This window comes from Neoarius graeffei, chromosome 19 (assembly GCF_027579695.1).
Source record: "Neoarius graeffei isolate fNeoGra1 chromosome 19, fNeoGra1.pri, whole genome shotgun sequence".
NCBI classification, from domain to species: Eukaryota; Metazoa; Chordata; class Actinopteri; order Siluriformes; family Ariidae; genus Neoarius; species Neoarius graeffei.
This window is the reverse complement of record NC_083587.1, coordinates 33,926,980-33,950,689: the sequence shown is the minus strand read 5'-3', so window position 1 is coordinate 33,950,689 and position 23,710 is coordinate 33,926,980. Positions and strand designations below refer to the sequence as shown.

The window sequence follows — 23,710 nt, the reverse complement described above, 5'->3', positions numbered from 1 at the left end:
AATTCATATGAAAACAACAAACTAGTGACGTCGCTAAAGCAACCAGCAAACATCATTTCAGTGTTCCTACTGGAAGCGCGAATGCAAATGGGGGGTGAGAAAAAAAAAGAGCTCTTGAAGGTACGGTATGGAGCTCTCTAATGGCTAGTTCTTCTCAACGAGTCCCTAGAACTGTCAGGTTCCCCACACACACACACACACACACACACACACACACACAACCACAAACGTATGTACCTAAGGCCATCCTTAAAAAAAAAAAAAAAAATCCGTTTCCTGTCCACTGGGTGAGCAAAAAAATTCTCAGTCAGGAGGGAGGGATTTTTTTTTTTATATCTATATGGATGGATAAGAAATCGCAATGCTGTGTTTGCTTTTTCTTTCAGTACTTTTTTATTACAAAAGCAGACACATTTAATAAAATATGACGGTTTAATCAACTGAAACTTGTACAAAAACTTTAAGTTAGCATTTTAAATGCTGACTGCAACATTTGCAAAACTTTTACAAAAAGGTACTTAATGTCCAACACACGGACTTTTTGTAATTCTAAATCGGCCGTTAGGCTTAGTTCGGATGAAATTACGCTATTAAAATGATCACTGAATGATTTGTTTTTCTGAATCTTTACTATTTTGTTGTTCGCTAGAATACCATTTTGAGATTTCACACTTAAGCAAATGTTTGAAAACTCCGGATCTCCTTCCTTCATGGTGGCTGCCATTTTTTTGTGCCGCACGGCGCATGCGCAGAGTAAGGGAGAGTAACTCATCCGTGGCCCCGACATGCGGTGTGCACGCACTCGGCGGAGGCAGTAGTGTGTCGGAGGTGACATTGGAGGGAACAGAAGCAGAGATGACGCTTATTTTGTCTCCGGTAAACCAGTCTTCTCTCGTTCAATTACGTGCTGGCATCAAAAGACACCGTTGGTTGTAAATGAAACCAAACTGAGTGGTTGGAGTGTATTTTCATACACAAATGGAGAAATGTTCGCTGAGTGTGTAATTGTGTAGCCGCCACTGCAGACCGTTGTCGTTGTTAATTCATAGCATGCTCAGCTGCGTGAATGTGTCATGCACCGAAGATAAGAGATTTACAAGCCAGGAACGCCTCATGATGCAATACGCAAGAAAAGAAAGATGATTTACTGCCATTTTACTTTGTATTTGAGTAAAGTGAATAAATAAATGGTCTGTGGAAAACACATTTAATCCTGGGAACTGCGTGCACAGGAGTTTATTTTGTGTTTACTCCGCCCCCTCCCGACTGGCTACTTATTTGTCATGGCTGGCTAGTATGAGCCTTAGTGGAAAGCCCTGGGAATGCGCAAATGTCAAGTCCGATTTTAGATTTATGAACCCGAAAGAAATGTCAAAAAAACAGCGTTAAAAAAAAAATTTCAACCACACAAAAGGCACTCACCCGGCCGGTGGACCGGAAACAGAAAATTTTTTAATAATGGCCTAATGGACAAGCAGCCTTGTTATTTCCAGGATTGAGCTGTTATTTTATTGAAACTCTCCATGATGCGCTCATCACTGCTCAGGTTAAAAGCTTAAAACCTTTACAAAAAGTACAATAGTAGAGCTTGCTTTTAAAAGCGCTCACCTCTCCACAGTACTCGGAAATGAACTCGTTCTTCTGAACCGGCTCTTTGATGAAGATGCCCCATCCTGCCACGTCAGACGGTGCCAACAGTAAGTGCTGATCACAAATAGGATTGAAAGAGAGAAATCCATTGTAACTAATGTGATCTTCACAAACATTTTGTTTATATTGTAGTTTTCAAAATCACTCAAACAGACACATATGAAGGGGATATGAAGTCCTGTGCATTGCAGGTTATTTGCACCTTTTTGGCTCCTCTCTGAATGCTGCAGTTCTTGCACGAGACATTTTTGCTGTCCCAGTGATCAGCAGCTCCGCAGGTGAGACAGAGGTCGGGGTCACACTCGCGCACAGCCAAGTAACATGGACACTGCTTTGTGTTACACTGAGCCTTGCAGCGGCAGCCCGGGAAACGGTTCTGGCCTGCACATGACACACAAACATCTGAAACAACTGTATCTGCAGCAATCTTAAAAATGACTAAGCCTGAACACCCAACTAACAGAATATTTTTAGAAATAACATGATTTTATATTATATATATATATATATATATATATATATATATATATATATATATATATATATATATATATATATAAATAAGTGATTCCACGCTTATGGGTACTGAAATGGGGACATGAACTTATTTTTAAACATTCACCTAAAACCATTTCTTTTTTTACCATCAGGTCACAAAACATGTAATCTTTAATGAATGATATGTTAAAAGATAACTTTAATTTTCTGAGATGTAATAAAAACATATTTATATGCCAAAGTCAGAACGTAACAGAAGTGTTGTGGACATATATATTCTCAATTTTAACAATGTAGAATTACTTTTTGAAACATAGGAAGGTGATGTTTTAGCAAATATAATTAACAAACATGTGTAGTAGAATAAACATACACATTCTTTCAATAAGATTAACATGGTATATAGCTAGATTGTAATTAATTTGTAACGGACGCGAGATGGACAATCGTAACAGAAGTAATGGAACAGACATCATTTTGGAACTCATAGGCTTGACTTTGGCATATAAATATGTTTTTATTACATCTCAGAAAATTAAAGTTATCTTTTAACATATCATTCATTAAAGATTACATGTTTTGTGACCTGATGGTAAAAAAAAAATGATTTTAGGTGAATTTGTAAAAAAAAAAATAAGTTCATGTCCCCATAAGCGTGGAATCACTCATATTATAGTGGTGACCAAAAAAAAAAAACTTTTGTAACACAACATGTGTTAGATGTTGCTGAAAACAAACCAGCATTAAAGTGCATATCACGGGTAAATTCAGGAGCGAGATCAGTGTAATTCTCCTATTTTATATTAAACTTTGGTCAAATATCTAACATTTTGTGTAATTTTTTTACCTTGCGCAATACCAGAAAAATTCAGTTGAAATCAAGCCATTTGAGGCGAATTGGTCCGCCTCTGAAAAACTTGGCATTTGGATTTCCCGGCAAACATTGATTTTCGTGACGTCGCGTGCGGGACGCCTTCCTCTGAATCCTACGCCAGCACTGGTTTGTTTATGAGAAAACGACCTGGTGGTTTTCTGCAAATTTCTTCAACGTTATCGCGTAATTATTAAAATGGTTAACAGATGTATCGTAGGAGGGTGTAGCAACATTACATTCTTCATCCAAAAGTGAAGTAACCTTGCGCTCAGGCGACAATTCCATATTTCAATGCAAAATCGCTCGCTGCTAAACTTGGTCTATACAGGCTGTGCGCTGAAACCGTGCAAGCTCGCGCAGCCTGCTGGCGCTTCCGCACGTGACGTCACGAATCTGGCTCCAGACTCGCTTGGGATTTCTCCAGACGCGTTTTATTTTTTTCTGCTGTAGACAGATGGCCTTGTGCAAAATTACCCTTCTGGATGAGTGTGTAAAGGGACATACTTTCATATACAGTGTGTATGTATGTATATATATATATATATATATATATATATATATATATATATATATATATATATATATATATAAAGAAAAAAAAGAAATTGGTCCAGGATATGCACTTTAAAGCAGTTTACCTAAACAGATTATAAAACACGTCTGCCAGGTTATTCGGTGTTTAATGTTGACAGCTTTAAAACAAAGCTGGAAAGAGACACTATAATATAATAATAAATATAATACACTATACTTAAAACCACATTTGGCTTTACGGCTCTCAACAACGCACGCGTCTGAACTCACACTCTGAGCTGCACTGGCAGAACTTCTCACAGAAGTTTTGAGCAGTGACACAAGGGCAGGAGCTGTCACATGGCTGCCTTGGGTGGTCACATGGCTGGTAGTTGTAGACATGATTGGAGGAGCCATCTGTGAGGAGAACAAGATTAAAACCTTATCTGGCATAATGAGCCATCATTTCTGTTTATGGTACCTTTGACTTGCTTTTCTACCCCAATCAACTGACAAACCCTTCCTGATGGTAATTAATCTTTACTTAACTGATCAGTCAGTCAGAATCTGCATCATACTCGGTATTTACAAACCAGCTGCACAGATTCATTAACCTATCTATCAAGTTGAAGTTCTGTGTGAACAAAACCCAATAAATGAGACATGCCCTGTGTCCGAAATCACTCACTGGACTATATAGTGAGTTTGCCATTTTGTAGTGCTGTCCGAATGTATAGTGAGAATTATAGGGGTGTTCACACGGCAACTTTTACTCCGGTGTAGCACCGGGGCTGCCCCGGTAGAGCGTTCACACGGTACAAAGTTATACCGGTGTAGCCCCTGAAAGCTGCTTAAACCGGTGCAAATCTAACCCTGCTCGGGAGGTGGTTTAAGAAATTTACTCCGGAGTAAATGCTAGTTTGCAGGGCAGCACCGATATAAAATGGGACGTCTGAACGCTACAGGGGTAGACTCGCTACGCGTGAGGAGAGCTGATTACATACGGGCATTGCATAATTTGCATCCTGGTATTTTACGCTTCCAAAATGGCAAATATCAACAACAACAGAACTGCGTGTCTTCCAGTGTTGCCAGATTGGGCGGTTTTAAGTGCATTTTGGAGGATTTGAACATATTTTGGGCTGGAAAACGCCAGCAGTATCTGGCAACACTGGTGTCTTCATCCACGTTTTTTTCCCGGCGCATGGTGATGCCATGACAACCGGGAAAAGAAAGTATATTTTCACGCATGCGCATATTTTATTTCCGCATTATTACTATCGTATAGCACGGTCGCAAAAACTGCCATGTGAACGCAAGTGGGGCTGCACCGGTGCTAACACGCTTCTCTCTAGCAAGCAGGTTTGTGACGTGTGAACGCTCCACAAAATTTACACCGGTGTAAGATATATCGCAACAAAATACATCGGTGCAGCATCGATACAGATATGTGCTGTGTGAACACCCCTTATTACACCCTATATAGTGCACTCAAAGTATCCCACAATGCATTGTGAAAAGTAGTGTACAACCAATGCTCACTAACCAAGCAATATATCCCATCATGCACCATGGTCGCACGAAACAAATTTATAAGTTGTGGTGCGAAAACAGCAATGATACTGCCGTGTGTTGGGGTGAACGGATGGAGGAAGAAACACATTATAAACAGATATTCAAGTACAATTAAAATGGTAAGAGAATAGAAAAAGGAAGACATAGAATAAAAGTTAGAATGCAGAGCGAGGAATTAATCAAAAGCCTCAAATTTGATTGAATAAAAGGCAGCGGCAAAGAAGAAAGTATTCAGCCTTGATTTAAAAGAGCTGAAAGATGCAGCAGACACAAAGTACTTTGTATTTATTAATGTAGGAAATACGCTCAGTATAATATGGATTCAGGACAAAACCACATGCGTGCATTTATTATTTTGAAAACCCACCAGCCGACTGATCTGGCACGTTTTAAATTGTGCGACAGTAATGACGTAAATAACGGCACGGCAGAATAGTGTCCGAAAGTGTTTTGGGTTTTTTTTCCCTTCTTCCTTCCCCCACTTTTCATTTTTTTTTTTTTACCAATAAGCTCACTGTATAGTCCTCTGTACAGAATTCCCTAGAGAGTGAGTAGTGAGTGAGTGATTTTGGACACAGCAATGGTGTCCGTCTTCATGAAAGGAAGTGCGACTTCCTACTTTTCAAATCTATTTGCACGATACTGAATCGTTCTGTATGGTATTGAAATTAAACAGCTCCATCATACTGTATTAAATAGCTGCCTGCTTTTTCAGTGTTCCAGCCAGTTTATTATACCAGGATGCCATGCCCTGCCCTCAAATACCAACACCATGCCCAAATTCTAGATCGTATTATGAAGTATTGGATTAAACTAGTTAACTAAGAAGTTTCTTACAAACGTAATCGACCTTGCATTGTTACCCAGCATGGCTAATTTTACAAAAGGGATTCTTCATCTATCGTGATGTGCGCAAAACTGCCCGTAATAATCACTGGCACTCTGTCCTCTTGGAAAGCGAGCCAGAACACTGTGTCTGAACAGGATTCCTATGGTTCGCAGTATTGGAAGGGCAGACACACACACACACACCACTATAATACAAGTCAAAGCTTTTCTGAAAAACTGGAAATCAAGTCTTTTTTTTTTAAAGATTTTTTGGGGGCTTTTTACAACTTTATTGGATAGGACAGTGTAGAGACAGGAAATGAGCGGGGGAGAGAGAGAGACGAGGAGGGATCGGGAAATGACCTCGGGCCGGAATCGAACCCGGGTCCCCGGATTTATGGTATGGCGCCTTATCCACCTGAGCCACGACGCCCCGGAAATCAAGTCTTGTGCGATATTATTGCAAACCGAAAACCATCAACTCCAATCCACAAAATAGCTCCATCAGAAACGCTGAACAATACAAACCTTTCTTTAGTTGAATTTTTCGACAGTGTGTGGCCCACAACCTATAAGAGAGAAACTGTTACTTTCAGTGGAAAGCCAACAACAGGTGAATGCCAATGACAAAAGGATGCAAAAGCAAGCATCCTCTTACGAACATGCCTGTGTTTCCTCTTCTTCTTTCTTGGAGGTGTGTCTTCATCTTCAGCAGGTGCGCGTGCAATGATGCTGGACTCCTTTACCCTGAATTCATATACCTAGCAAATAAAAATTTACCAATGATGGATTGTGTGCAGATGATTCTTTAAAATAAGAGACTTTTAAAACCACTGTACTGTCTCACACACCTGTCTGCAGGTCTTGGAGCCAATGAGGCGAGCGATGGCACAGAAGTTGTCGTAGTAAGTGCCGATGAGTACGCGGAAAAGGGAGGCCTCTGCGCCGCTCCAATCTACGCTCTCGGGAGGATCAGGGATCTTCAGTTTCACTGGAGTCTGGCAGCGGGAATTCGCTTCTACACACGGACCAAATCAAAAACAGACACACGAAGCTTAGAGAAACGTTCGCATGTCTGATACTGCGCCTGATTCTGAACTGTAATTGTGTGTCTGCTGCATTAACGCAACACGCTTCAGATCGTTCAAATCACAAGTGCTTGAAGTCTAATGAAAACGTGCGTAACAATTGCCACGTAATGAAACCTTTAAGAGTTCATGCTTTTACAGGCGTTACTTAAACTTCGACTAGAATTAATCAAATACCTTTACAAAAAAAAAAAAAAATCTGATCCTCATTCTTTTCCAACACGTTTCATTCTAACTGTATTCTGATGTATTAGAAGGGGCGTTTACTCAGTAGATTCCCTCATCCCGTACCTGAAGAGCTAGTGGTCTCGTCCTTCTTGTCCTCATCGTCTTTATCGTTACTGTCGTTGGTGTCTGTCCCTCCCTCTCGGTCGCTGTCTGTGTCTTTAGTCTCGGTGTTCACAGTTGGTGTACTTGGTCTGCTGCTGCTGTTGGCGACTCTGCCTCTGCGTCTGGCTGCCGTACGTTTCAGCGGGGTTTTCGCTCGCTCAGCCACCACGCCAGCTGCATACTCCTTCACCATGCCGTCCTGAGGTGCATTTTAGTTTTTGTTCACGATGTTGAGAATATTTTAAAATGTCCGAAAATAAAAAGCATCCATGGACAGTTTGTTCGATGTTACGCCGTAATTTTCAGTTACGTTTTTCTATGATTGCCCCTCATTTTTACCCTCCAGCACCATGGTTCTCAAAGAGGGATCCATGAAGTACCACCAGGGGTCCACAACTTATTTTTATTCATGGATGCAAACGGCGCGCCTTTTGGCGGATGCCGCCTTTTTCATGGCTGTCTGGGGGACTTGTGTGAATCATACAGATCCGATGAGGTTTTTTTTTGGGGGGGGGGGGGGGGGGGGGCGCGTGTTGGAGTGTCTGATTTATAATTTCATCAGAGTAAATTATATACTAAAATGACTAAATAAGCAAATGCCATTACAGTCCATGAAACAGGAAGTATGAAAAGAAAACAGTAAATCAGAAAGCTGCGCACGTAAAGCCAATTACGTAACTTACGTTGGACTGATGGAAATCCTCGCGCGTGCAGTGAAGTGCAGCCAGCAGCAGATAATGGCGCGCAGCCAATTGGCTTTACGTGCGCAGCTTTCTGATTTACTGTTTTCTTCTCATACTTATACTTCCTATGTTTCATGGACTGTAACGGCATTTGCTTATTTAGTAATTTTAATACAGAATTTACTTTGATGAAATTATAAATCAGACACTCCAACGTGGGTGGCACGGTGGTGTAGTGGTTAGCGCTGTGGCCTCACAGCAAGAAGGTCCTGGGTTCGAGCCCCGTGGCCGGCGAGGGCCTTTCTGTGTGGAGTTTGCATGTTCTCCCCGTGCCCGCGTGGGTTTCCTCCGGGTGCTCCGGTTTTCCCCACAGTCCAAAGACATGCAGGTTAGGTTAACTGGTGACTCTAAATTGAGCGTAGGTGTGAATGGTTGTCTGTGTCTATGTGTCAGCCCTGTGATGACCTGGCGACTTGTCCAGGGTGTACCCCACCTTTCGCCCGTAGTCAGCTGGGATAGGCTCCAGCTTGCCTGCGACCCTGTAGAACAGGATAAAGCGGCTACAGATAATGAGATGAGACACTCCAACGCGCCCCCCCCCAAAAAAAACACACTCATCAGATCTGCACGCTTCACACAAGTCCCCCAGACAGCCGTGAAAAAGGCGGCATCCGCCAAAAGGCGCGCCGTTTGCATCCATGTTTATTACAAATCATATAAATTAGATACATGTTTGATCACATGGCTTACCGGGTTTAACCTTTAACTCAAAACAAGTAGCTCTTTAAATAATGTCTACTAATCTAGTAATGAGATGAAAGTTCAGGAATAAAACACATCAACAAATAGCCAAGATATTACTGGATAATGAGCCTCAAAGATCTAAATTAATTTTGTAGGCCTAAATTAAGACCTGTGCTGGTCCAACAATCAATTTTGAACTCTTTTTGATTTGATACTTGGCCATTTTTGTCAGTTCTTGCAAATAGTACAATACTTTATAAATAATTTAAACAAACATGGCTTCGCACTCCAACTAGTGTTATACGTCAGGTAATAAGAGGCAAAACCATGTGAGCATATAAACCATGATCACTAAAGTGATGTATTTATTGTGATACCCAACAAAATTTCCTTACTTGAACCAGATACATGTAGCAATCAATGCCGCATGGCTTGCTGTCCACCATGTTCTCCAAGTTCTTGCGTTTGTATGTATTTGGAGTTGCATGAAAAGCTGTAGAGAGAAGCGCAAAACATCCACATCACAATCCCTTTCTTCATTCTCTCTTTGACACAGTGTGAGAGCACAGAGCTGAGACTCACGGTGAAGGAAGCAGTCATACTTGAAGCAGCGCCTACAGAAGAGCGTATGGAAGGAATGCAGGCTTTGTTCTCTCTGGACTGATTTGGCATTTGGGCCGTCAATGTTGGGCGTGCACTCGGGGGGAAGGGTACCTGGGAGCTGCTGCTCAGTCAGCTCCTTATACCTGGGTAAAGGTTAAAAAAAAAAGCTTTACCGTTTGTCAGAATTTACCACCACAAATTTCACCTCTTCATGCTTCGATGAGTAGCAAGAACTTATCCTTGACTTGCAAGTGACGTCAAAGCAAAAGAGAAACCAGGATGTCAGCCATGTTTGTGGATATACAAAACGCAGGGTCAAGTGACATTCCATACAAAAAGTCACGCGTGTGCAATTCTTTGTTTTTCCACTGTTTTAAAGTGCATATTCTGGACGAATTTCGTGTTTTTTTTTTTATATCAAAGTATGTCCCTTTACACACTCATCCAGAAGGGTAATTTTGCACAAGGCCATCCATCTACAGCAGAAAAAAATAAAATAACAAAACGCGTCTGGAAAAATCCCAAGGGAGTCTGGAGCCAGATTCGTGACGTTACCTGCGGAAGCGCCAGCAGGCTGCGAGAGCTTTGCACGGTTTCAGTGCACAGCCTGTGTAGATCAAGCGCTCCCATTTCTCTCTCATCGTCCGGTCTTTCGGAAAACGATGAGTACTAATCCCATCAAGATTGGTGTTGCAACACCCTCCTACGATACAAATGTTAACCATTTTAATAATTACGCGATAACGTTGAAGAAATTTGCAGAAAACCACCAGGTCGTTTTCTCATAAACAAACCAGCGCTGGCGTAGGATTCAGAGGGAGGCGTCCCGCACGCGACGTCACGAAAATCAATGTTTCCCGGGAAATCCAAATGCCAAGTTTTTTCAGAGGCGGACCAATTCGCCTCAAATGGCTTGATTTCAACTGGATTTTTCTGGTATTGTGCAAGGTAAAAAAAAATTGCAGAGAATGCAGAACGTTAGATATTTGACCAAAGTTTAATATAAAATAGGAGAATTACATTGATCTTGCTCCTGAATTTACCCGTGATATGCACTTTAAGCGTTCTTTTAGCTATGCCATATCTTTGTGGTCACAACAGTACTCGTGACTGCGGCACGTTCCGATTTTTTAAAATTCCATCCGTGATTCGGAAAGAGGCCGAGGAAACTCTGAAGCTTAATACGGAGATGAGACGAGCACGGCTGAACAACATCGACAGGGCCGATCTAACAGAGGCTAAAACCAAAACAGCCCATGCTTGCAGTAATCATTTCATCTCTGGTGAGATTCAAAAGCTCTCTCGATAATCTCACGGAAGAATTTTATTTCGTGTTGCTAGAATTTTGCTATAAAATGAGCGTTCTCTTGTCGTGGTTCACTCGGTCGTTGTTATAATTTTAACACGCGTGTTACCATTTCGCTTCGAGGAGCGCCAGCAAAATTTTACAACAGAAACAATCCAGACTGGGCACCCACTCAGAAAATGGGCTATGTTTCGTCCAAGGTCAGACTCGATTCTTCGGCAGCCAGACCAGATATCTGGGTACTCAATGGTCAACAGAAGCATCTTATCTGCAGAAAAGTCTGACTTTTTTGAAATAATATGGGTCAAAACCAGGGCTTTGAACCGGTTCAAGGAACAAAAACGAAAACCGGGAACTTTTTCTATTTCACATGGAACAGAAACGAAACCAGAAACTTTATTATTTTTTATGTTCCGGAACAGAAACGCTTATTAAAAATAATGGTAACCGGTTAATACCGGTTTTTATTTCGTTCCTCAAAGTTTCCGTAGCCTACAAATAAAAAAGTCATTCTTCTCCTGCGCAAGTTTCTATGACCCGCTGGGGTTCACTTCCTGTGTGACGTTCGCTGACTGAATGGAGAGAGCAGGAGGGTGGACTACTATCACGTCTCCATGTGATAATAAGTGCATTACTGAGTGTCTGAGCAAAGAAGAGCCTGAACAATGCAACCTCCCTATTGGCTGTTTGTAAAAATGTATCAATTGTTGCCCTTCCCACGGGAATCATCGCGGGCTCGAGAGACGAGACCTGACGAGTTAGTTCGTTGGTAGCAGAACAAAATGTCTGGACACAAATCGGGTTTTCAGAAAAGGAAAGAAAATAAACGGAGGGTCGAAAATACAAAAAAGGAGGCAGAAAATGCAAAACGAGTTTTAAGGTAGGACAAATGGTTACTTTTCTGAGGCAGCCCGCCGTGGCTGCCTGCAGGCTTATTTATTATAGCCCATTTAGTTAAAATAGTTGATATAAAATGTTTATAGTTATAGTTATGTGATGGTTGTCCTGATTTAGACTGGTGGGTTTTTTTTTTGGGGGGGTTGTGTGATGTTGCACCCGGGTCCAGATTAGGGCAGAACCGGCCCTGGCTACATTTCAGCTGTAGTTTGTGTTATGTATGTATGCACTTGCATAGATGTGTACTTGGTCTTCCAATATGGCACCTAACAAAATCTCGCGGCGCGGTGACGTCATGCGGTAGCCCTCTATAGGGCCTGACTAGCCTTTGGTAACACACTAAACGAATTATCTTTCATTTTTGGCACTTTTTCTGTTTGTGTAGATGGGAAGACATACTGAGAATCCAAATCGCCAACATTTGAAATAATAATTGTTTTGAATTATTTCTTGTCTTATTTAATGAAGGTTGTAATAGAATTAGCCTACATTTGGCTTAAGCTGGATGAGACAGAGACATAATTTTATAGCCATTTGTTAAACAGCTGGCAGGGAACGTAATTAACCGTTCCGGTAACGAAATTTTTTTGTTCTAACCGGTTCGGGAACGGCTATTTAATGGTGGAACCCAAAACCGGAAACGTTAAAATTCCGTTTCTGTTCGGAACGAACCAATAGGAAAAAAATTCTGGTCCAAAGCCCTGGTCAAAACCAGACATATCCATCTTCTCTTGACCGTTCAAATCGTGGTATTACTGAGAAAATTCAGCATTGTTTACAGACACGCTTTCGGCGGCTGCCGCCTTAGTTGCTTTGTATATCCACCATCATGGCGGACGCTCATGATGTAGCACATTTTGATCACGTGGTTGCAAGTCATCTAGGAACAGTCAGCATGAGCCACCAGGATAATAACATATTACTTGAAATCAGAGACCCACATGACCATATCAGCTGATAAAATCAATCACCACACTAAAATTTGGATCGGCCCATGTTCATGACGGTCAGAAAACGCACGCAGATATAATCGAATAATCATTTTACCTAAAATCTTACTAACATGCTCTCTCTTACTACACCATTATGTGAAATAGCAACTTATCTTTAAAGGGGAACAGAGGGCAATATATAGAGTAAATATAACAATAAAACACACATTAACGAACCTTATTCAAGACTTACAAAAGTTTTTTTATTCTAAGGTTGGAAAGTTACAGTGTTTTGAAAGTAGCTCGAGCAAACTATTTCCGCAGTTTGAACAGCCCGCCATGATATTAATTTTATCCAATCAGAATGCACGTTCATTTTCTCTGTGCAACACTCATGATGTATGTATGTGCCCAGTTGTGTTGGCTCATTGAGGTTGGGACTAGCACGTGTGAATCGGAAAGTAGGATGAATTGTAAATGATCGGCTACACAACGCCACAGTGTGTTGCTTTCGGGTGTAATAACAGGACCGATGGAAAGCAGAACGATCCTCCAGACGTGTCTTTTGCGGGATCTCTTCGTATGATTCGACAGAGCTGTCGCTTTCACTTGATGCGCCCGACGCCATGATTACACGCTTCTCTCCTAGTGCAGTGGGTAGGGCTGACGTCATGGTCTTTTAAAAATGGCGACTCTTGTGCCGTTTAGCGTACCGACTATTATATTTACAATTACCAAGATATTTCGTTGTTTTCTAGTATATAAATTTGATAGAATACTTAAGAATACGTTACTTTGTCACATCAGCAACTGTACATATTACACTAAGTAACTTTAAAAACGCACAGTGATAAAACTTGCTGAATTCGTGCTGAGTTTATCTCAAGAAGAAAAGAAATATATCACAATGGAAAAATAACTTCGTTCCGCCCGAATAAGTTCCAAATCTGTGCTCAAATCAGAATTTAAGGGAGTTGTACTCAATAACGTACAATATGACTCGGGTAGTCAATGACATGGACAGGCTTTAATTTTCAAACAAATTTTGCATACACTGTACACACACAATCTAGCCTATAAATACCCAGGGGAAATGATGGGAAAATTGTCATTATTGAAGATGCCACGCCTAAGCCAAAATCAACGTGAACAGGCCATCGGGACGTTGCGTGCCGGAAGTACACAATTCTTGAGTTTGACAATAAATGTCCTTTATCGATGTTTCAAGATGTGTGTGCATTACATACAATATCATAAATTTCAAATAGATGCATGGATCTAAAGTGATATCGTGTTGAATTCCATTGTGCGTTTTTAAAGTTACTTAGTATATATTTGGTACCCCTTTAATACGCTGCCTGAGTGCAGCTCGAGACATTCACAATGAAGCACTTTATACTGAGCTAACGTGAACTATTTATGCGGCATGAACAAACGTATTCAGTGTTTTTGCTTCGTCACTTACTTTTCTTTGAGTTCTTCTGGTGATCCTTTATCAGGAAACATAGAGGAGATGGCATCAAAGATTTTATCAGATGGGAACTTTTTTGAAAAGTCACCGCTTCGACCTACGACAGCAAGAACACCACACCGCACACGTTTACGACAGTTAGGAGACAAAAACAGCAGAAAGGCAGAGCGCTGACGGCACTTCGCTCGCACTATTCTCTGGTAATAAGCTCTGCATCAGAGTATAAGGAGCAGGCACTGTTTATTTAGGGATCGAAAACCTGTCATAATAAAAGTTAGATAAACGTAGCATTATGCTTGTACTTCCTCTAAAAACCAGCACCACCTATTGGTGTAATCTTGAGTGGTTTCCAGTTAAGTGTTTAGTGTTGCTGTCATTCAGCATTACATTTCCTGAATTGCAGCCAATGCTACAAGCCTGGTCTTAATCACTGTCACACCCTGAAAAACACGTACCTCTCTATAGCCTCTTAACTACAGAAATAGCATGAACAAATGCAACGTGCTACGTCATTGACCTACACCAATATAAATCTGACTAACTTCTGAAAAAACTGAAACAAAATCAAAGCTCTCAACACAAAGTCAGCTCAACTCTTACTCTCGGAGTTAAGAAGCGGGTCCTTGCGAGAATCTTCAATGTCTTTTGCGTCACAGTTGTCTAGTTTGTAATCATTCTGGTCCTCTTCGTCGTCGTCGTCATCATTGTCACTGTACTGATTGAGAGCACTCACCAACTCCACAAAGATCTCATCATTTATAAAGCCACATTCTGTTAAAAATAATAATTTGAGATTACAATACGCAGAAATCATGGCAACTGAAATCCGAGCAGTACAGCAGCAATGTTCACATGCATCCTAATAACCCAACAATAATTTTTACTGATACCTCAATCAAAATAAAAACTGTTTCGTTTTAGAGTAAAGGCCAATCTGACTTGGATATCTATCCGAACCAGAGACCGATAAATAACCCATTTATTAAGGCAATAAATGAGAAGCATAATCACAGCGTGAACCTTTGAATTGAATTATTTTTAAATGCTTCCTGTATAGAAAGCCACTGCAACGTTACAGTAATAATCGCTGCACAATTCGTGGTTATGGAAATAACCGGCACTGCTGTTGAATTCTCAAATCTCATTGATCAGAAGGCGTTGGTGAATTTTCAATATCAGCAGCTCTGACAGAAGTTTCAGCTCAGGCTAAAATCACAAACTGAAATTAATGCACTTGCTGTAATACGTTCTCATTTCTAGAAGCAACAACTGTTTCACAGGGATCGGATTGTGGATGGTTCCACATCGTTAAATCTAACTACGTATAAACTGAACAAAGTACGGTGCTATGGTAGAAGAGTAATAAAAACACTTTAGGACATGCTGTTACAGAGAAATTAATCAATTTCAGGGAGCTTAAAGGAATACGCCACCCCCAGGTGAAATTGAGTCAGTCCCTGCAGTCCCTAGAGTTGGATGAGTGAGCCAAAGCGTTTTGTAGCTGACCCAGCCATTGTCCTGATCTGGAAACGTCCCGGTTAGCTTTAGCTTAGCGTAGTCGCTGTAATCCGGCGTGTCCAGATAGCATTGTCGTTGCAAAAGTGAATCAAATAACTCGAGATTTTTTATAATTATTTCTCATGACCTGTACATTCACATCGAGTACACATATCAATGCAAATTAACACGAAGGGATTTACTAGACCAATTTATATCTGGAACTATTTTCGGCCACAGCGCAGGCAAAGCACCGCTGCAGGCGCAAAGACACCACGCAGCACCTGAAAACCCTGGTTTCCCTGGTAACACTGGTGTATTGACGGAAGTTGTGGTGCTGCGTGGTGTCTTTGCGCCTGCAGCGGTGCTTTGCCTGCGCTGTGGCTGAAAATAGTTCCAGATATAAATTGGTCTAGTAAATCCCTTCGTGTTAATTTGCATTGATATGTGTACTCGATGTGAATGTACAGGTCATGAGAAATAATTATAAAAAATCTTGAGTTATTTGATTCACTTTTGCAACGACAATGCTATCTGGACACGCCGGATTACAGCGACTACGCTAAGCTAAAGCTAACCGGGACGTTTCCAGATCAGGACAATGGCTGGGTCGGCTACAAAACGATTTGGCTCACTCATCCAACTCTAGGGACTGCAGGGACTGACTCAATTTCACTTGGGGGTGGCGTACTCCTTTAAACAGCGCTGTGTGATGTGTTTACAGCAGAGGTGGACAGTAACGAAGTACATTTACTTGAGTACTGTACTTAAGTACACTGAGTATCTGTACTTTACTGGAGTATTTTTTTTGGAAACTTGACTTTAACTTCACTGCATTTGAAAGGCAAATATCGTACTTTTTACTCCACTACATTTCTATTAAGGTCCTCGTTACTATGAAGCGGCTTTGAAAGTGGATGTTTTTTTCTTTTCTAAAACGTGATTTTTTTCGCAGGTGACACTGAGACAGCCCATGAGTAATCACTAGGGTCACGTCCGCAGCATCATTCAACACGATCAGCTGATGGCAGAATGGAAGGAGGCGGTTCTTCTGGGGAAAGCATGCACTCATGGCTATACCTAGAACCCATGTTTCAGTTTTCTGAAAGGATTAAAGATTTGTTTCGTTTTAAAAGGAACAGTCCACCGTACTTCCATAATGAAATATGCTCTTACCTGAATTGAGACGAGCTGATCCGTACCTCCCCGAGCTTTGCGCGACCTCCCAGTCAGTCAGACGCAGTCAGACGCGCTGTCACTCGGCTCAGTATGGCCAATGGTATTTTTTGGGGCTGTAGTTAGATGCGACCAAACTCTTCCGCGTTTTTCCTGTTTACATAGGTTTATATGAGCAGTGACATGAAAAAAGTTCAGTTACACAAATTGAAACGTAGCGATTTTCTATGCTATGGAAAGTGCGCACTATAATGACAGGTGTACTAACACCTTCTGCGCGCTTTGGCAGTGCATTGATATCTGAGCTCCGTATCAATGCGCTGCCGAAGCGCGCAGAAGGTGTTAGTACGCCTGTCATTATAGTGCGGACTTTCCATAGCATAGAAAATCGCCACGTTTCAATTTGTGTAACTGAACTTGTTTCATATCACTGCTCATATAAACCTATGTAAACAGGAAAAACGCGGAAGAGTTTGGTTGCATCTAACTACAGCCCCAAAAAATACCATTGGCCATACTGAGCCTAGCTACATTGCTAACAGGAGTGACAGCGTGTCTGACTGCGTCTGACAGGTCGCGCAAAGCTCGGAGAGGTACGGAGCAGCTCGTCTCAATTCAGATAAGAGCATATTTCATTATGGAAGTACGGTGGACTGTTCCTTTAAACGTTTGCCGAAAACGAACCACATCACGGCCTCCAGAAACTCGCCGCCCGACCTGCGCAGGCATATTGAGGGATATAAACGTTTTATTCCAAGAGAAAGCTTGCAATGAAGTTGTCTGTGCTTTTAGAGCTAGCGATAACGTTGCAAACGTAGCTATGCAGTCTGGTTCGTCAAATGACTTTCTATGGATTTGCCCGCCAAGTTGCCGTCGCCTTGTCCACGGCTAACGTTTACACATAGCTAGTTAACTTGGACACTCTTAGTTAGCATGTAAAAACGTAGTTACGCTAACATGAATCACGTTAATTTACCTGAAGTCCTTTCAGAAATGTTTCAGCATAATCTTGTCAAATAACCAGAATGTAGAAATATTTCTTTACTAGTAGCGTGAGCTACCCAATATGATTGAGTTTGCTAGCGTCAGGTGGAGTTTCACTGACTAGCTAGCTTAACGTTAAACCACCATGATGGCGCAGCATGCGTTCATTTTGTGAATTCACATTTCCGTATTTGGTAACAGCGTTAGGTTTTGTAAGCGTTGTGGCAGTAATACAACGATGCGTTGACAGAAAATGTACTTTTAATACTTAAGTATTTTTAAAAGCGAGTACTTCAGTACTTTAACTTAAGTAAAAATGTGACTGGACAACTTTCACTTGTATTGGAGTAACATTTGACCAGTGGGATCTGAACTCTGACTTAAGTACTGAAGTCGGGTACTTTATCCACCTCTGGTTTGCAGCGCTAATCTTCAGTAAATGCTTTGTCTTGGACAGGGTTGCTTTGGTTTGAATAATTTTTTTTTTTAATATTTTGGGAAATAGAACAAACCAAGTTGATTAGAAAACATTGTGGGCAGATATAAACAAAAAAAGATCTGGATTAGCAGGTGTTTTCTCACACAAGTGTTTATTACAGTATAAGCAAAATTCATAGTGAAAAATGATATCCTGTATACCAGATCAACTGTCCTTACCGCCTACTTTTATGCTTAACAAGAAAAATATTACTTGGGAGAGATCCTTGACACAAACCTCGATCTCCATGAACTTTGCCATCATAGTTTTTAATAAGTTCTTCGATAAAAGTGCCGTCCTGGTCCAGGATCTCGTCTCCCATGTAAGGAATGTTGTGCAAAACGGTCTCATCTTCAACCTACGATAAAATACGTTAATTAGGTCACAGCAGGTCTACAGTATATCGATTCTTAGCCAATTATGTGCTTTACCATAAAATTTTGTTGAAGTGGTGACCAGGAATACATCACAGGCACAGAAGCAACAGCATTCAGGGTTTTAAGAGGAATGACTTGTCTGGAGAACTCCGCAAAGCCACTATCTACCGTGCACTGAAATACAGGAGTCATGCGTGTTTTTTCACACCGCAATGTTCGGTTTAAATCATTTGCTGAAAGAGAAGCCGAGCGCTCACCTCTCTGGTTCCACGTAACGAGCTCACGGGTGTCATGATGTGCACTGGCTGAATCCGCCGCAGTTTCCACTCCTGATTGAGAATGTCAGTGCGCTCTATAATCTTCTGTCTGTTGGAGTTGAACATGCTCTGTAGAAGTGAATAAAAAGGTAAAAAAAGAGACGCTCAGTTTCAGCACTGTGTCCCAGCAAGACCTGCGTTCTCGTCACCCTGAACAGAGAATAACTCGTATTGCTTAACGGTCGTGATGAATATGAAAGCATTTTGAAGCTCTGGCTTGTCAGCTTTGACTTTGCCAGTCCAGCTTGAATTTTAAAACAAAATCACAAAGTAAACAGTTCCCTGATGCGTCTTTTCAGGTGTATTAATTATGATTTTTGCCACATTTACTCTCTTATTCGCCCACTTTACTGTTACACATGCATTCTGGCTCTTTAGCAGCTGTAATGCTCACCAAAAAGCAAAACAAAATTATAAGCAAAAATAAACACAAATTGATGACAAAAAGCAACCCGTTACAGACCCATCCTGATCTCAAATTAGACCCCGTGGGAATTTTCACCCTTGCAGCAACATTATAAAAAGAGTAAAAACGCGTTCCGACATCCCTATCGGACATGCTTCTCAAAAGATGCATTTCTATGTATAGTTTCTAGCCATTATAGTTTGTAGTTGTCCTACCTTAACCTCATCTGCTCGTCTGAAGCGTTTCAGCTGGCGCAAGCGCATGTACTCGGACTTCACTCTCCTCCTCCAGCACACTGGGCCTTTCTCCGATTTCTTCCCGGTCAAGCCCATGGTTTCCCTACAGAGACACAAGCACTGGATGAAAGGAAAAATTAAACAAGAAAATCTCTGTGCGACAGCAAGCTGTTCGTGTCTGACCAAACATACGGGGAGAGCTCCATGTCGGTGGAGGCAAGACGTGAAAGATGCTGACTAAGTGTGAAATAACACTGATGAATTCACAAGTACGACATTATGTGCAAGTTCATCAAGCTCAATCAGGGCACACAGACTTCTGCAGCAACATAGCTAAAAAGCGAAAGCAACTGTTCTGTCTGCCATGTTTTTTTTTTTTTGCAACTTTAAAGGAGCCTTCAATCAGTGAAGAGATGAGACTGACGACTTTTTTTTTTTTTAGGGGGGGAGGGGTGTGATCCCCCCCCCCAATTTGCTTAAAGCCGCAGCCTTAAAATTAGATGGACGGACGGACGAAAGAAACCGCAGCCTTAAAGATGGATGGATGGAAAGAAACCGCAGCCTTAAAGATGGATGGATGGAAAGAAACCGCAGCCTTAAAGATGGATGGATGGAAAGAAACCGCAGCCTTAAAGATGGATGGATAGAAACCACAGCCTTAAAGATGGATGGATAGAAACCGCAGCCTTAAAGATGGATGGATGGATGGATGCTGCAGCCTTAAAATTGGATGGATGGATGGATGGATGGATACTGCAGCCTTAAAATTGGATGGATGGATACTGCAGCCTTAAAATTGGATGGATGGATACTGCAGCTTTAAAATTGGATGGATGGATACTGCAGCCTTAAAATTGGATGGATGGATACTGCAGCCTTAAAATTGGATGGATGGATACTGCAGCCTTAAAATTGGATGGATGGATGGATGGATGGATGGATGGATACTGCAGCCTTAAAATTGGATGAATGGATACTGCAGCCTTAAAATTGGATGGATGGATACTGCAGCCTTAAAATTGGATGGATGGATGGATGGATGGATGGATGGATGGATGGATGGATGGATGGATGGATGGATGGATACTGCAGCTTTAAAATTGGATGGATGGATACTGCAGCCTTAAAATTGGATGGATGGATGGATGGATGGATACTGCAGCCTTAAAATTGGATGGATGGAACTACAGCCTTAAAATTGGATGGATGGATGAATGTGCCTTAAACAAGACAGTAAATACTGGGAGCACAAATACTGCCCAAATAAACCGCACTGTGCACTACCTAAAGTGATCCTTCCAAATGGAACAGAGGGCTGGGAATAATTTGAAGCTTGCAATATTGTGCATGTTGATTACAGTACAGCATTGCTGAATTATCAGATCTGGCTGGCAGGCAAACGACAGGTTTATTTTAACATCTGCGTTCCGACACGTCGTCATTTATATAGTCACAACTCATTCACAAAAATTTGTCTCTCATATTATGTGAAGCATATGTATTTCATATAAGATAAATGGACTAAAAATTTGCTATTTAAGAATTAACATGTCCTGTAAGGACATGTTTATCTATCATTCAAAGAAGGAGTCTCCAGTACCAGCTCTTCATAACCCTTGAGTATAAATCTGTTCATTCATCCAGTCTCTTTTAAGAATGCAGGTGTTGCCTTTTGCAGTTTCTCACCATCAAGCTGCATTTTTTTTTCTGTCTTGTTAACATCGAGAAAACGTGAGGAAGTTACTGATCTCAGCTGCTAGATCAAGTGAAATTTGGAACTAACTTGTTTCACGGATATTGATTACTTTCCTATAACAGCACACCTCATCATGCTTTAGTGCATCATGATCTCCAAAACTTTTTATAAAAAAAAGTCTGCATCCACGTCAAATTCCAAGACATGAAGACAAAATTATAATTATACAGAAATGAAATTGATTCTTCAATTCTCTTGAATTATATTGTAACGACGCACCAAAAAAAAAAAAGCGTTTCAATAAACTTGTCGAGTACTGTAATTACACACCACAGGATTATAAACATTTACAAGTTTTTTTTGTCTTTAAATGTAAATATACACTTGTTACTTGACATGAATTTTTTTTATACTAAGAGAAACAGCAGACAAAAAATTAAGACACGTTTATATGGATAGGGAATCAATTCAATTGCATTTGGGTGAACAGTAATTATGAAACCCAGAGAAATTTGCAACTTTAGAAGAAAATAAAAGATGCTAGCAGAGACGTTTGTCAGTACCCTTGCAAATAATATTCACCAAGTCACTTGAAGGTAAGCTCCCCAGTGAATGGAAAATTGGGCATAAAACACCAATCTTCAAAAAAAAAAAAAAAAGGATGCAAGAAAGCTCCTAGCAACTATCACCCGGTCAGCCTGGGCGATCGGTCACTGGAAAAGTTTTAGAAGGAGCCATTAGAGATGCACTGGTAACCCATATGAAAATGAATGGTCTATTCACACAGCATCAGTATGGGTTTCTTCCAGGGAGGTCTACGGGGACACAGATGCTTGAATGTTTGGAGGACTGGACAGAGTGGTTTAGACCAGGGTTTGCCAGTCGATGTTTGGTTTTTCGCAAAGCCTTTGACTCTGTACCAATACAACGTCTCCTAGCAAAGATCGAAAGCTACGGCATCAAGGGCAATTTGCTACATTGGATCAATTCCTTTCTTACTGAGTGTAAGCAAAGAGTCTGTTTCAATGGGACCAAATCAGGATGGGCTGAGGTAAGCAGTGGAGTGCCACAAGGCAGTGTGTTAGGACAAGTACCATTCACCATCTTTGCTAATGACATGCCCGAGGTAGTATCAAGCCACCTAAAATTATTTGCAGATGACACAAAGACGTTCTGCCCAGTCAGTCACGAGCAGGAATGTGAAATGCTACAAGACCTTTCTAGTCTACAAGGATGGGCAGGAAAGTGGCAGTTGTGCTTCCGCCCTGACAAACGTACAGTGATCCGAATTGGTTCAAGGCATCCCGACTACACGTATACCATGACTGATAAAACAAGAATGGCGCCGTTAGCCTCGACACAACAGGAAAAAGATCTGGGGATTCTGGTGGACAACGAGCTCAGTTTTGAGAACCATAAAGCAGCTAGTGTCTCAAAAGCCAACCAGATTGCAGGACTTATGTGGAGACCATTTTAATACGGCGATAAAGAGGTCTTCTCTCTCCTGTACAAGCCACTGATATAGGGTATTAGGCAGAAAAAGAAATTTACCAGTCAAAAATAATATTTTATATAATCCTGATAAGCGCCGCAGGTGCGAAGACGAGCGCCGCAGGCGTGAAGTCTCTCTAGGGGGGTCTGGGGGCATGCCCCCCCAGAAAATTTTTGAAATTTAGACTTCATTTCCTGCATTCTAGGACATTTTCAGGGTGAAATGGCGTGTAATTTTTGATCAGAAATATTGCATATTTTTACTATGTATTTTTTTCAGTTTCACTCCTGAATGTATCAGATGTATGTATGGTGTTTGATTTGGTAACAAAAGTGAAAAGAAAATAAACAACAATGAATTGTATATAATCTTTTGATCTAGTTACAGTATTTAATAAAAAAAAAACCAACAGTATTCTATTTTACCATACCCCAATGAAACCCCCTTGTTAATCAATGTATCACACATACCTTTTCTGTCTTTTTGTGGAAAAACGAATCAGTTTTTGTCACATTCAATTTGGGGCGTTTGTTGGGATTCATCTTGATCCAGAAGAGTGAGTCAGCAAAAAAAAATGCGGTTCTCCCGCCAAGAAAGAGGAAACTACAACGCAGGGTGTTTGGCAATTTTCGACCAATCAGAATTCGCGATTTATTCAGTCCGCATGTTACAAGATTCAGTGCGGGCCAAAATGGCGGAAACGATGAAATATTCTGATTTTTCATTTCAAGTTTTCAGTATTTTTCGTATTAAACTGTGTTTCTTACGATTTGTAAATGATGGCGGAACCACACACGGACTGGCCATCGGGAGTAGCGGGAGTTTTCCCAGTGGGCCGGTGGTTCAGTGTGGGCCAGCGGAGAAAAAAAAAAAAAAAAAAAACAGTTGCGCGCTGGCCTTTAATATGATAAGCAATGTTAACAGTTTCTTTAACAAACTGTTAACATTGCTTATCATATTAAAGGCCAGCGCGCAACTGTAATAAGCAATGTTAACAGTTTGTTAAAGAAACTGTTAACATTGCTTATCATATTAAAGGCCAGCGCGCAACTGTTTTTT

General features: G+C 41.1%; 1 protein-coding gene across 3 annotated transcripts in view; it reads right to left on the bottom strand.

Annotated features, from left to right (window-relative positions):
- Nucleotides 1–23,710, bottom strand: part of ezh2 (enhancer of zeste 2 polycomb repressive complex 2 subunit) — a 37,176-nt gene that overhangs the window by 9,409 nt on the left and 4,057 nt on the right. The window contains exons 2-16 of one of the 3 annotated variants that reach the window (XM_060900017.1): nucleotides 19,443–19,566; nucleotides 18,762–18,890; nucleotides 18,559–18,678; nucleotides 18,365–18,485; nucleotides 14,593–14,763; nucleotides 13,987–14,089; nucleotides 9,366–9,529; nucleotides 9,179–9,276; nucleotides 7,318–7,555; nucleotides 6,790–6,956; nucleotides 6,605–6,699; nucleotides 6,467–6,507; nucleotides 3,827–3,952; nucleotides 1,853–2,031; nucleotides 1,609–1,704 (exon numbers count right to left, since the gene is read on the bottom strand). In XM_060900017.1, coding sequence (XP_060756000.1) covers nucleotides 1,609–1,704; nucleotides 1,853–2,031; nucleotides 3,827–3,952; nucleotides 6,467–6,507; nucleotides 6,605–6,699; nucleotides 6,790–6,956; nucleotides 7,318–7,555; nucleotides 9,179–9,276; nucleotides 9,366–9,529; nucleotides 13,987–14,089; nucleotides 14,593–14,763; nucleotides 18,365–18,485; nucleotides 18,559–18,678; nucleotides 18,762–18,890; nucleotides 19,443–19,559 — 1,965 coding nt within the window. In that variant the 5' untranslated portion in view covers nucleotides 19,560–19,566. The remainder of the gene's footprint in view (nucleotides 1–1,608; nucleotides 1,705–1,852; nucleotides 2,032–3,826; nucleotides 3,953–6,466; nucleotides 6,508–6,604; nucleotides 6,700–6,789; nucleotides 6,957–7,317; nucleotides 7,556–9,178; nucleotides 9,277–9,365; nucleotides 9,530–13,986; nucleotides 14,090–14,592; nucleotides 14,764–18,364; nucleotides 18,486–18,558; nucleotides 18,679–18,761; nucleotides 18,891–19,442; nucleotides 19,567–23,710) is intronic. The other 2 variants (XM_060900018.1, XM_060900019.1) reach the window with 2 other exon arrangements.